General features: G+C 42.6%; 1 protein-coding gene across 12 annotated transcripts in view; it reads right to left on the bottom strand.

Moving 5' to 3' along the window:
• TEAD1 (TEA domain transcription factor 1) overlaps positions 1–13,376 on the bottom strand; it is a 274,391-nt gene that overhangs the window by 35,890 nt on the left and 225,125 nt on the right. For all 12 annotated transcript variants that reach the window (XM_027563306.1, XM_027563307.1, XM_027563309.1 and 9 more), the window contains one exon: positions 5,893–6,066. In XM_027563306.1, the coding sequence (XP_027419107.1) occupies positions 5,893–6,066 (174 nt within the window). The remainder of the gene's footprint in view (positions 1–5,892; positions 6,067–13,376) is intronic.

The raw sequence follows: 13,376 nt of genomic DNA, 5'->3' as shown, positions 1-13,376 counted from the left end.
TAACTTGGAATATATCCTGATTTCTAACATGCCACTAATTGATTTGAGAGGAAAAAAAAGAAGCATTGTAATTAAATGTATATTAAGAATTTGTTTCTTTACTAACAGGATACAGATCCATACAATCTCATTTTTCATACTATTTTCTTCTTTATTATTCCAAATAAAGTTTGAGAGTAAGTTTTCATTATTCTAATGATTCTTCTGAATAGTTTTTGACTGTAAGGTTTATAAGTAACATGTTAGTAATGTGTGGCTTTCTTAACCAATGTCACCAAGCTTGACACTTTTGAGCACTGTTAAGACAGAGTAGAACCTTGAGGCCCCTCCAAAAATATTACTTTCACTGCATTTTTTATTCCCTTAAGTAAACTACTACTACTTAAGTAAACTATTCTACTTAAGAAGGCTGAGCATTGAAGAACTGATGCTTTTGAACTGAGGTGTTGGAGAAGACTCTTGAGGGTCCCTTGGACTGCAAGGAGATTAAACCAGTTAATCCTAAAGGAAATCAATCCTGAATATTCATTGGGAGGACTGATGCTAAAGCTGAAGCTCCAATAGTTTGGCCACCTGATGTGAAAAGCTGACTCACTGGAAGAGATCCTGATGCTGGGAAAGACTGGAGGCAAGGGGAGAAGGACATGACAGAGGATGAGATGGTTGGATGGCATCACTGACTCAATGGACACAGGTTTGAGCCAACTCTGGGAGACAGTGAAGGACAGGGAGGCCTGGAGTGCTGCAGTCCATGGGGTCACAAGAGTTGGACACAACTGAGCGACTGAACAACAGCAGCAACAAAACTACTACATGGGGCTGGAATCAAACTTCTTTCGAAAGTGAGCTGAGAGTTATACTTGGGTTTCTGTCTTTTAGGATGTATGACTGAATCACACCCACCTCTTCCAGCTTTCGGGACTCTTTAATCAATTCCAAAGCAGCTGACATTTTATCTTAAATTAGCTGCATTGTCTGCCATTATCACTGGCAACCCATCTGCATGGATCTCAATTCTGAAACAAAGCACAGCTCTGTCCACTTGTGGGTGGACATCCTTTCTTAGAGCCCACAAAGCATCTGATCGTTATTTTAAAAGGAAAATAAGAAGTATGGTTTTCTGCCAGTGCAAAATGTTGGCCTCACTAACCACAAATCTGGTTCCATACTCCTCCTCAATCATAACAACAATTTCAATGCTGCATCAAACTATATTTTTTCTGAGACACTTTAATTGGGGATTCAAATTTAAGCTAAGAGTTTTTAGTTTAGTGTTAGTTGCTCAGTTGTGTCCAACTCTTTTCAATCCCATGGACTGTAGCCTGCCAGACTCATCTGTCCACGGGATTTCCCAGGCAAGAATACTGGAGTGGGTTGTTATTTCTTCTCCAGGGGATCTTAGTATAGTAGTATATACTACTAGTGCAAGTAATTCAACTAAGGTGACAAGGAGGTGGTGAGATGCTTTCTCACAAATCTGTGAGAAATTATTAATGACAACATATCCTCTTTACTGGGTGTATCATAATTTAACCTTATTAGACATCGATAATAAGCCTTTCAGTGTGTGTGTGTGTGTGTGTAGGTATATGTGAGTTTGTGTGTAAGAAACCAAGTTGCTTTTTGAAAGTAGTCAAGCAGTTAGTGAATATACCAGGCATAAGCACACACTTGGGTATTATTTAATTCCTGGGAGGTACATGTGATAATTCCCACTTTACACATAAAGAAACTGAGTCATGGATAGGCAGAGTGACTTCTATATCATGACACAGCTCATCAGTGCTGGATCTGCTGGACTCTGGAATCTGTGTCCTTTCCACTGTGTCTGTGCGTGGAAGCCAAGGGCACCTGAAGCGAAGCAGCATCATTGCTTTGTGAAGATCTGTCATTATGCGGCACTCAGGTGTCCGTTTACCTGGGCACCAACAGTCGTCTGCTGTTTCCAAGAAGTTCAGGTCGGACGCTACTGTGGCTCTGTTCATGTATATTCTGGAGCCTGAGTCCTGGGAAGACCAGTCAGTTTTCTGCTCTGAAGCCAGTGGAAGGACCACTGCACGGCAAAGAGTTGGGCCACAGCTTGGGCATCAAGTGCAGATAATCAGGTGGACTCAGTGTTTCACCCACAGCAAACTCCTGAGCTGCTCCAGCCTGACTGAGCCCAGGCTGGACATGGAGCGATTAAACATATGAACAAACTAAGTCATCCTGCTGGTGATAACCTGGAGACGCAGGTACTTTGAGAAAGAGGAAATAGGGAGAAGAAAGGAGATGTGTGGGTAGGACCTCTGTTGAGATGTACTGAATTTACATGAAAATGAAAATCGGTGAAGCAAACTGCTAATATGAAAGACATTTTAAAGGGAAGGTTAAGCCTGCTTAAGAGACACCCAATGGAAACGCTGACTAACATTCAAGCACAGAGAGTCAAAGTGTAATTCACACTTTCTAAGTCTTTAGAGGAAGCCAATGAGATTTCAAATTGCAGCAGAGTGTAGACCTAATTCAAACTGCCTTTTCTCACTTATTCTAACATAGTTAGGACTGAATTTCTTCATAAAGGTTAAGTACTGCTAACAATTATACTGAAGGAGTTATGTCTTTCATCATACTCATAGGAGAGCTCAGTTGTAATTCTAATTCTGCAAATCTTAATTTAATAAACTGATATCTAATCTCATAGAAATTGTTTCTAAATCTGCACATCTCATACCTGCCACTACACTCTAAACATTTGCAAACCTAGACCTCGTTATTTGGGAATTAGTGACTGAAGGACCCCGTCACTGAAAGCATTTATTAAAATCATCCTCTGTGTAAAATGGAAAATTTTACAAGCAAAAATAAAAACTTTCTAATATCAATAGTTTCCATTCCTCTTTACAGTCAAACAACAAGCAAGTTATAAGAAGTCTTATTAACACTAAAAACCAACATTAATTTGACAGCACTGAAAATGGTTTATTTTTATCTTATCCTATATTTTCTGATTAATTTTAATTCATTTGGGTATAACAGCCTCTTTTATATCTTTCACCATAGTGGCTCTCAAACTCATCTCAGGGACCCCTTTTCCACTCTTAAGATTTATTGAGGGTCTCAAAGAGCTCTTGTTTTTGTAGGTTATAGCTATCGATATTTTCTATATCAGAAATGTAAACTGAGAAAGCTTTAAAATATTTAATACCTGCTTTAAAAATAATATAAGGTTATTTTATATTAACACACATCTTTTTTAAATTGGACATACCTATATTTTAAAAAACAAAAATTAGTGAGAAAGGTAGTAGTGATTTGCATTTTGCAATACTTAATGTATGGCTTAATGGAAAATACCTAGATTCTCATATCTGCTTCTAAATTCAATTTGTCATGATTTGCAGTTCAACTTTTGGTTGAAATACATGAAAAAAATCCAGCCTCACATAAACACATGGCTGGGAAAGGTAAGAATATTTTAATAGGCTCTTCAGATAACTGGCCATTTTTCTTTGACATTAAATCAAAACTTCACAAGCAGTGGTTTCTAAAGGTTAGAAACCTGCAGCGTGGAGTCTGAATCCCTCAATGAACTCTTCATACTGTTACATTAAAAACCCATTAGTTTATCTTGCACAGTATGAAAAAAAAAATCACATTTTTTAATATGACTATGGATCCCATCAGAAAAGTTGTAAATGTTGGGAAGCCGTCAAGTTCACCAGAGTGAATACAAATTTTCCAAAATTCTTATTTTTATTTGAAAGTTCAAATTTTATCTTTGACAACAAATATCAGTTGTTTTCCTTGATGGAGCAGGCAGGTTCGTTGCATGCATTTTAGTGTGTACTCCGTCTAAGATGTAAAACTTTCATAAATGACACTCTTGGTTTGACTAATTCTTTTTTCTTAAACTGTGCATGCAACCCAGTCTGATCCCAGGCTTCAGCAGTTTTACTGTATAACACTGGAACCATCAGTATGAATATCAGCAGAATTCAAAAAGAAAATAACATATCAATGTCATAATAAAAGTAGTTTTGATCTTGTCGGCCCATTGATAGGCTACTGAGGAACCTCCTACGGGTCTGCAGGCCACACGTTGAAAACTGTAGTGTTACCATATAACTGGCCCCCAACCACCATTTAAGCCATTGGGTGGCAGTCACTAATTTAGGAAAAGGAAGTGACTGTTACTGCTTTTGCAGGGTGTCCATATGTATTACCAATCCTGAGAACATTAATTTACGTAGAAGGCTACTTCCACAATCCAAATTCAATACGGAAGCATGACAAATGAAATCCAGTTACCACGCAAGGATTACAAAAACAAAACAAATTAAATTAAATATGTAAATTTCCTCCCAAGGAATTTCAAACATGAATTTTTCCTTAGTCTGTTTGTTCTGACATTTGTGGAGTTTTGTTTTTTTTTTGGTGCCAGGCACTTGCTTAGCTTTGGAGATACGAAGAATGGCAGACAGACCCCGTGAGCAGGGTCCTGGGGGCACAAAGAAGCCAGTAAACAGAGCACAGGCACTTTTCAAATGGATCTGATTTCAAGCTCCAAGTCCCCACCTGTCCTTTGTAATCTCTGCATCTCTATTTTCTTAGCTGGATACGAGGCAAATTCCACTTAACCCTGGGAGGACTGGAGGAAAAGCACGTGATTCGTGAACCCAGCGCACAGCCCACAGCAGGCATTCAATCAGTGTAGCCACACAATGAGTTAAGGAGCCTGGAGTCCAGAAAGGAGTGGGACACACATCCCAGTTAATTGTGACACAGCCTGGGAACTGAGGCACTACACAACGCGATGGGACTAAAAGAAAAATTAGTAGATTATTTATGTAAGGAAGGTGTGATAATCAAGAAGCCACCATCTCAAAAGGGGGGAAAGAAGGAAAACTATACAAAGTCCATCCAGACACACGAAGGCCGGCTGAGGATGGACAGGAAGGAAACACCTGGAACCAGCTCCTGCAGGGCCTTTTAGGCCACGCTGAGAAGCGCGAACATGTGAAGCCATTTTCTTTTTATTTTCGTCGAGACTGAGGAGTTGTAAATGCTCAAGGCCAGCAAGTTCTCTGGTCTAAGTCCCCAGGACACACCCCTGACCCCACAGCAGTCCTCTGGCTCAAGCTTGACCACTGGAGAAGAGACAGCAGAGATCTCCTCGGAGCCTAGGGGACAGTCCCAGCAGTTGGAGGAACATGCCTTTGGTGTCTGAATGCACAAATGAGGCACGCAATAGGCAGAGCCATTTCATATTCTCTCCGACCCTTAAAGTCTTGCAGCGTGTCTTTATCTTCGCCCAAGTCCCTTCTCTGCCTCGGGTCCTAGGCTCCCGTGGAATTTATAGGTCGCTTTGCTTACTGGGCTTCTCTGGTGGCTCAAACAATAAAGAGGCTGGCTGTAATGCGGGAAACCCAGGTTTGATCCCCGGTTCGGGAAGATTCCCCTGGAGAAGGAAATGGCAACCACTCCAGTATTCTTGGCCAGGAAATCTCATGGATGGAGGAGCCTGGCAGACTACAGTTCACGGGGTGGCAAAGAGTTTGACACAACTGAGCGACTTCACTTTGCTTACCGGAGTGAGAACCAACGGAGAGTCTAGTGCCCTGCGTCTGCCACTGTGAGCCCAGCCATCTGCGAGGTTTCTTTCATTGCACAACTGAGTTCTCAAGCCCAAGGGGCCACCTGTCTGTCTCGGCAGGGACGGCAATGTCGCCTGGGTCCTCCTGCGGCTGTGCCATGTGGCTTGCGTGAGGACGCCCACAGAGCTAGTGTGTGATCCCCTGGCGACCGTGCAGATCAGTCAATGGGAACCCCAACCACTGCAGCTCTGCCCTTGGGTGTAGGACGCGACCATTCAGACAAAAATGACTGAAGTAACGGCAAGGTCTTACTCACCCAGAATTTTACGAGGAAGAAGGCATTTTGAGGGCCCTTTCCAAACAGTTCCTTTAAGCCACCTTTCTTTTCAGGAAATTTGTCATAAATCTGACGAATGTCCACTGATTCGAGCAATGGGTCACTGTAAGAATGGTTGGCGTGCCCGATGTGCACGAAGAGGTGTTTGTTGTACTGCAAGAAACCAACAGAAACATTCCCATTACAAACCCTTTGGTCAACCTGGGACACAACCATCTCGAGCTGCATAAGGAGTGGTGGTCTCGAAATCCTGGAGTTCCGCCTTGAACAGCCTCAGGTCTGTGCCTTTGAAAAGATGATGATATTAAGAAAAGTCATTACAGCTCAGGGTTAAAACGATCATTGTCTATTATTGACAAGGGCATATATTCTTCCCAAATGCCTAAAAAAGTGTTTTTGTAGATACAGTAGGAAATGACTTGTGACCCAATTACCAAACCTAGAAACAATTCCATTACCCAGTTTGACCTGATCAACTGAAGATGACAGTGACTGTTACTTACAGTGAAAACCCAATAAGAAGTATGGGTGGTGCAGCTGATGCCATCGCCCAGAAAGCACTCGTCACTCCAGTGACACTTAGCAACAGCAAGAATGCAGTACTCGGAGCAACAGTACCCACTTACTTCTTCCAGCAGGAATAAGAGAGCTGAGTATCTTTCTCATGCGTCCCCTTAGTGACCAATCTAGCACTTCTGTATAAGGGCTGGTCAGTATGTGCATGTCAGTGCAAAGCTACAGTCATGGGTATAGATCATGGAGAGGACTCATGGTGCAAGGCTATACGGGATCAATAAAAAAAGAACACCAGTTGCTCATCCACAAAAAGTGAAAGAAACAACTCAAAACCTCTCAGGTCATTTAACTAATAAATGAAAACCTTTTCTTCTCCTTGCTTTGGCATGCTGCTGCTACCCGTATAAGACAGGGTAAACTGGACCACAAACAACTGGCTCTCAACCAGGCTTCAGCAGAATCACCAAGGAACATTTAAAAATCATCAAAGCCAGGGTTCCACCCAGGATAAACTGGCATCTCTGAGACTGAGGCCAGGCATCATTTATTCTTAATACTCCCTTGATGAATTTCAATATGCAGCCAAGTTGGAAAACTACTGGCCTAGACCCTATACTCCAGATCCCCCATGCCTGCCTCTTCTACTGAATAGGCAGCCTAATCTGACACCAAAACATCTGGCGTGCAGAGGTTCCTGGGAGCTCAGAACATAATGGGGTTCATAAGAGAAACCCATGTCACCATTCTCCCAACAGTATGCATTCACTTTTCGAGTTTACATTGGCATTTCTCCAACTAGAGTCCTTCCGAGTACTAACCCCATCAGTTCACCAGTACAGTTCAGTCGCTCAGTTGTGTCCAACTCTTTGCAACCCCATGGTCTGCAGCATGCCAGACTTCCCTGTAAATCACCATCTTTGGGAGCTTGCTGAAGCTCAAGTCCATCGAGTCAGTGATGCCATCCAACCATCTCATCCTCTGTCATTCCCTTCTCCTTTTGCCTTCAATCTTTCCCAGCATCAGGATCTTTTCTAAAGAGTCAGTTCTTTTTTTTTTTTTTTAAAGAGTCAGTTCTTCAAATCAAGTGGCCAAAGTATTGGAGCTTCAGCATCAGTCCTTCCAATGAATATTCAGGATTCATTTGCTTTAGGATGGACTGGTTAGATCTCTTTGCAGTCCAAGGGACTCTCAAGAGTCTTCTCCAACACCACAGTTCAAAAGCATCAATTCTTCGGCACTCAGTTTTCTTTATAGTCCAACTCTCACATCCATACATGACTACTGGAAAAACCATAGCTTTGACTATACAGACCTTTTTCGGCAAAGTAATGTCTCTACTTTATAATATGCTGTCTAGGTTGGTCATAGCTTTTCTTCCAAGGAGCAAGCATCTTTTAATTTCATGGCTGCAGTCACCATCTACAGTGATTTTGGAGCCCAAGAAAATAAAGTCTGTCACTGTTTCCATTGTTTCTCCATCTATTTGCCATGAAGTGATGGAACCAGATGCCACGATCTTAGTTTTCTGAATGTTGAGTTTTAAGCCAGCCTTTTTCACTCTCCTCTTTCACTTTCATCAAGAGGCTCTTTAGTTCCTTTTCACTTTCTGCTATAAGAGTGGTGTCATCTGCGTATATGAAGTTATTGATATTTCTCCCGGCAATCTTGATTCCAGCTTGTGCTTCATCTAGCCCGGCAGTTTGCATGATGTACTCTGCATATAAGTTAAATAAGCAGGGTGACAATATACAGCCTTGACGTACTCCTTTCACGATTTGGAACCAGTTTGGTGTTCCATGTCCAGTTCTAACTGTTGCTTCTTGACCTGCATAACAGATTTCTCAGAAGGCAGGTCAGGTGGTCTGGTATTCCCATCTCTTTAAGAATTTTCCACAGTTTGTTGTGATCTACACAGTCAAAGGCTTTGGCGTAATCAATAAAGCAGAAGTAAATGTTTTTCTGGAATTCTCTTGCTTTTTTAATGATCCAACGGATGTTGGCAATTTGATCTCTGGTCCCTCTGCCTTTTCTAAATCCAGCTTGAACATCTGGAAGTTCACAGTTCATGTACTGTTGAAAGCAGCAGAAAGCAATATAGAGAAAGGAAGTTTCCCCAGCCAGGTCTTGGTTTTGTGGGAAAGGAGGATGTGGAAACCATTATTGCCTCTGTAGCCAGATACCCTCCCCGCCACCCCATCTTTCCACTGGAAGGCAGGCAACATTGTCACAGAACATGACTGTTGACTTATCCTGGGGCCATAAGGAGGTCATTTCTCTAGGAGTTTTGTGATGGGTTGGCCCACAAAATCAAAATACCCTCTTAACTCAAAATGATTACATAAATCATTCAGGTGAATGCATTCTTTTAAAATAATGAAATCATTGTAGGCTATGACTTTTCCTCTGTGAACATTTTTAGCTAAATAGATAGCAACTTTTCAATTGTGATTTTCCAAATAATTTGATGGTGTGGGTGTTGATTTTCTGTAAGGTTTACGAAAGCTGTTTCAGGGGAATTTCAAATATTTTCCAGCCGTTGAGATTTTGTTTGTTCCTATAAGATCCTAATGATGACCTTTGCCAATGTCCTTCAAAGGACAGGGCATGAACTGGTGGTATTTTTTGACCTACCAGCTTGGAAAATTTTTAGCATTACTTTGCTAGTGTGTGAGATGAGTGATGGTAGGTCAAAATATTTTGACCTACTGGCTTGGAGAATTCTTAGCATTACTTTGCTAGTGTGTGAGATGAGTACAATCGTGCGGTAGTTTGAACATTCTTTGGCATTGCCCTTCTTTGGGATTGGAATGAAAACCAACCTTTTCCAGTCCTGTGGCCACAACTGAGTTTTCCAAATTTGCTGGCACAGGGTGCAGCACTTTCACAGCATCATCTTTTAGGATTTGAAATAGCTCAACTGGAATTCCATCACCGCCACTAGCTTTGTTCGTAGTGATACTCCTTTCCTAAGGCCCACTTGACTTTGCATTCCAGGATGTCTGGCTCTAGGTGAGTGATCACACCATTGTGTTTATCTGGGTCACGAAGAGCTCTTTTGCATGGTTCTTCTGTGTATTCTTGCCATCTCTTTTTAATATCTTCTGCTTCTGTTTGGTCCATACCATTTCTGTCCTTTATTATGCCTATCTTTGCATGAAATGTTCCCTTGGTATCTCTAATTTTCTTGAAGAGATCTCTAGTCTTTCCCATTTTATTGTTTTCTTCTATTTCTTTGCAGTGATCACTGAGGAAGGCTTTCTTATTCCCATAGGGAATATTCTTATATTCTCATAGGGAATGAGAAGTCCCAAATAAAAGAAGGCTGCTCCAAGCTTCTTTTGTACAAAAGAAGTGTACACGCTGTACAAGCAGTCTGTGTGCTGGCTAAGAGACAAGTTTGGGCTCAGTCTGCTCTAGCCCAAAAGACTGTGTTATTACCAATCAGCCGTGACATTGGGTAAGTCTCCCAGCCTCTACATGGGGACAGTGATGGCGTCTCCTCCCAAGGGTGCTGCATATTAAGGCTTACTGGAGCACCTCCATTCAACAAAGAGCAGACACTCAGTAAATGTTAGCTACTATTATTTCTCATAAAATCTCTGCTTTGAGGTTCACAGTGAATGTAACAGGTTAAAAGCACTATGGTAGAGAAACACTGTTCAACTTTCTACAGCCTGAAGTTTTCCAAACTTGTTTGGTCACAAAACCCTATAAATGTATCCTGCAGAAGTGCTGGTTTATACCCATGACCTGCCACCCACACTGTGGATCCGTGGCCATAATACCGAAGAGCGGGAGGGCCAATACCCCATCTGATGCCAGCTGTCCCCAACCACTGCATGTACAGGAAGTGCGGCCAGGACCTAGCATCTTCTGATCAACATCAGAGCGTCACCTTTACCAAGGCTTCCTAACTCCTAAAAGGTGTCAGGTGACACGAGAAAGAAGAACTTAGAACTCTGACAAGGACCCCGCCTCTATCCCAGCTGGATTTCAGGATGCACTGAGTCCTGGACACAGACATGCAAGAACAGAGTACGCTTTGCTCGAGGGGAACTTTTGAAACAAAGTAGGAGCCACCGTCATGTTAGGGAGGTAAGGTAACGGGGAGAGGTGAAGTGCCTCTCTCTGATCTTTTAAAAATTTTCTCAAATGTTATCATATCATCTTTTCAATTATAAGCAAACCAAAGCCCACAGAAACATCTGGGGCACCGATGCTGAGGCACTTCCAGCCTCATTTAGAGGGTATAAGCAGAGTAAACAAGACGGCGGGGCGGGGAACACAGACACTGGTGGAAGGTCCCCAGAGATGAGCAGGGGCGGGCTCGTGTCTGCCCCTCCGCTGGTCCTCTGTTACTCACCAGCACAGGAGCAGAGGCAAAGGCATTGCTCCTCCATTATCCAAACTGGCTGGCTGGCTGGCTGTCACCCAACCCTTATTGCTCACCTCTGACTGCAGCAAGTTCTGAGCCCTGCTGGACTCTGAGAGGCACCGCTTCTGCCGCTTGTTGTGGTGTCTACAGGCACCGAGTTTACAGGAAAGAATGGAATACAGACGGAGCCTTGGGGACATCCATGAATCGAATCTGAGTCTCTGCTAAGCACACCTCACTCCCTGCTCTTCCACCTCGCCAGCCTCCATGGGCCAGGGCAGACCTGGGGTGAAGTATGACTCTTAGAACACAGGGACCACAGCCTGGACCTCCAGGGGTCAGAGATCAGGAAAGTGAATGGAAGGTAAAATTTACCATTCTTCAGTGGGCCCACTCCAGTATTCCTGCCTGGAAAATTTCATGGCAGGCTATAGTCCATGAGGTCACCAAGAGTCAGCCACGATTGAGCAACTGAGTATATTGCTCAGTATATCAAGGAAGTATATCTGAAAATCAACATGCTGAGTGCAAAAGCACTCTAGAACCAGATAAGAACCTGAAATCTCAGTTTTCTCCTGTGTACAATGGGGATCTGTGACTGTCATATTGAACAGGGTGGAAGATGAAAGGAAATGATGCACAGAGGGGGTTCTGGCATACAAGAAGCGTTCAATAAATCGTAGCTGCTAAGACTACTGTTGTGGCGGTTTATTATGTGAGATTAACTAGATCCTGGGGTAGAAGCAAAAGAACTTTCCTGCCTTAGCTATCCCTCCTGCCTAGCAAAGAAAAAAGGAAACACAAATAAGCCAAGAGCTGGGAGCCAAGTTGTGGAGCTGCATGACTGTTCAGATCCTTGATTATGGCCCACTCATGACTAGCGGCTGGAGTGCGGGCCTCTTACCTATGTCTGCAGGAAGAAAGGGAGCTGTGTCTGTTCAGTGTTTGTACAACGTGCTTTCGATAAACGTGACCTCGGATAATCCTTGCCTCACAATGGTACTGTAGGCGGGCTTTATTAAAGTCATTTTCACAGATGTGGAAATAGAAGCTCAGAGATGAACAGATTTGCCTGAGGTCACACGTCCAGGAATAGTCCTGAAGTTAAGAGAGTTAAGAAGTTAAACCTGGATCCATCCACGCCACAGTCCATGCATTTGCTGTGCCATCAACCGCACTGTCTCCAGGAGAATATATAAATGCCTAGATCCTTCTAACTCAGATCTACTTTTTCTGAAAGTTGATTTCAAAAAAAAGCAAAGAAGCTGAATAGCGTTTTCCAGATTCTGAGAAGTGAAATTACAATTTGGGACACACATAATGACTCACAGATGCATCAGATAGAGCCTTCAAAGGTTTCTGTTCTGAGGAAGTTACCTCTGTGCCCAAGTTGCTGAAATGAACTGAGAACGGGCAGGCTGTCTTTGCCAAAGGAAATCGGGCACTGCCTCTCGCAAGGCTGGTGACTTGAAACCAAACCCTGACTGCTGGCATTTGAGTGGCTTTATTCCTGCCAAGAGGTGACTTTGTTTCTAAGAATACAAAGGACTAAAGAAGGCATCCTGGAGGCCACAGCAGTGGAACAAACAGACATCTCTCTCTCCTTAATTCAACCTGGCCAGGTGAGGAATCCCTCTGCCCCCACATCTAGAAGGATGAAAAGAAGACATCTGATATGCTTGTGTTCAAATTTTAACAAAATTAAAACCCTAAAAACTATTTGGTGAGGCCTAACTTCCCATCCTGCCAGATCTCCTTCTAAGGTAAAAAGGTTAGGGTGGAACCTCACTTCTCTCCCTTCTTCCCAAATAAATCCCGTTTTCTTTCTAGCAGTGATGGTTTTCCCAAAACTAACAATGGAACACAAAACCAAAAAAGAGCAATTCTATTCTATGTGGCAGAAAACAAAATATTTATACAAACAACAACAATAACAACAACCAACAATCCCAAGTGTGTGGGGGAATGTACAAGCAGAAACAGGGCAAGTGTCAATAAGTTACATCTATTAAAGTCTAAATTTCCTTGACATCCAAAGCAGAGGTTAACACTGGCTTGTTCAATTACAAAAAAAGTCTCCCATATGCTCAGTAGACATGCTGATGATCAACATATCAATACAGCAACAGAAAAGGTACTCACTTGCATATTTCTTTCTGGATTTCACACCTAAAAGGTGTGTGACCTTAGATGTGTGACTTTCACACACCTAAGTTGAGCTATTTCAAATCCTGAAAGATGATGCTGTGAAAGTGCTGCACTCAATATGCCAGCAAATTTGGAAAACTCGGCAGTGGCCACAGGACTGGAAAAGGTCAGTTTTCATTCCAATCCCAAAGAAAGGCAATGCCAAAGAATGCTCAAACTACCGCACAATTGCACTCATCTCACACGCTAGTAAAGTAATGCTCAAAATTCTCCAAGCCAGGCTTCAGCAATATGTGAACCGTGAACTTCCTGATGTTCAAGCTGGTTTTAGAAAAGGCAGAGGAACCAGAGATCAAATTGCCAACATCTGCTGGATCATGGAAAAAGCAAGAGAGTTCCAGAAAAACATCTATTTCTGCTTTAT

Source organism: Bos indicus x Bos taurus, chromosome 15 (genome assembly GCF_003369695.1).
Source record: "Bos indicus x Bos taurus breed Angus x Brahman F1 hybrid chromosome 15, Bos_hybrid_MaternalHap_v2.0, whole genome shotgun sequence".
Classification (NCBI taxonomy): domain Eukaryota; kingdom Metazoa; phylum Chordata; class Mammalia; order Artiodactyla; family Bovidae; genus Bos; species Bos indicus x Bos taurus.
The sequence above is the reverse complement of the archived record's forward strand: the minus strand, read 5'-3'. Positions and strand labels throughout refer to the sequence as shown.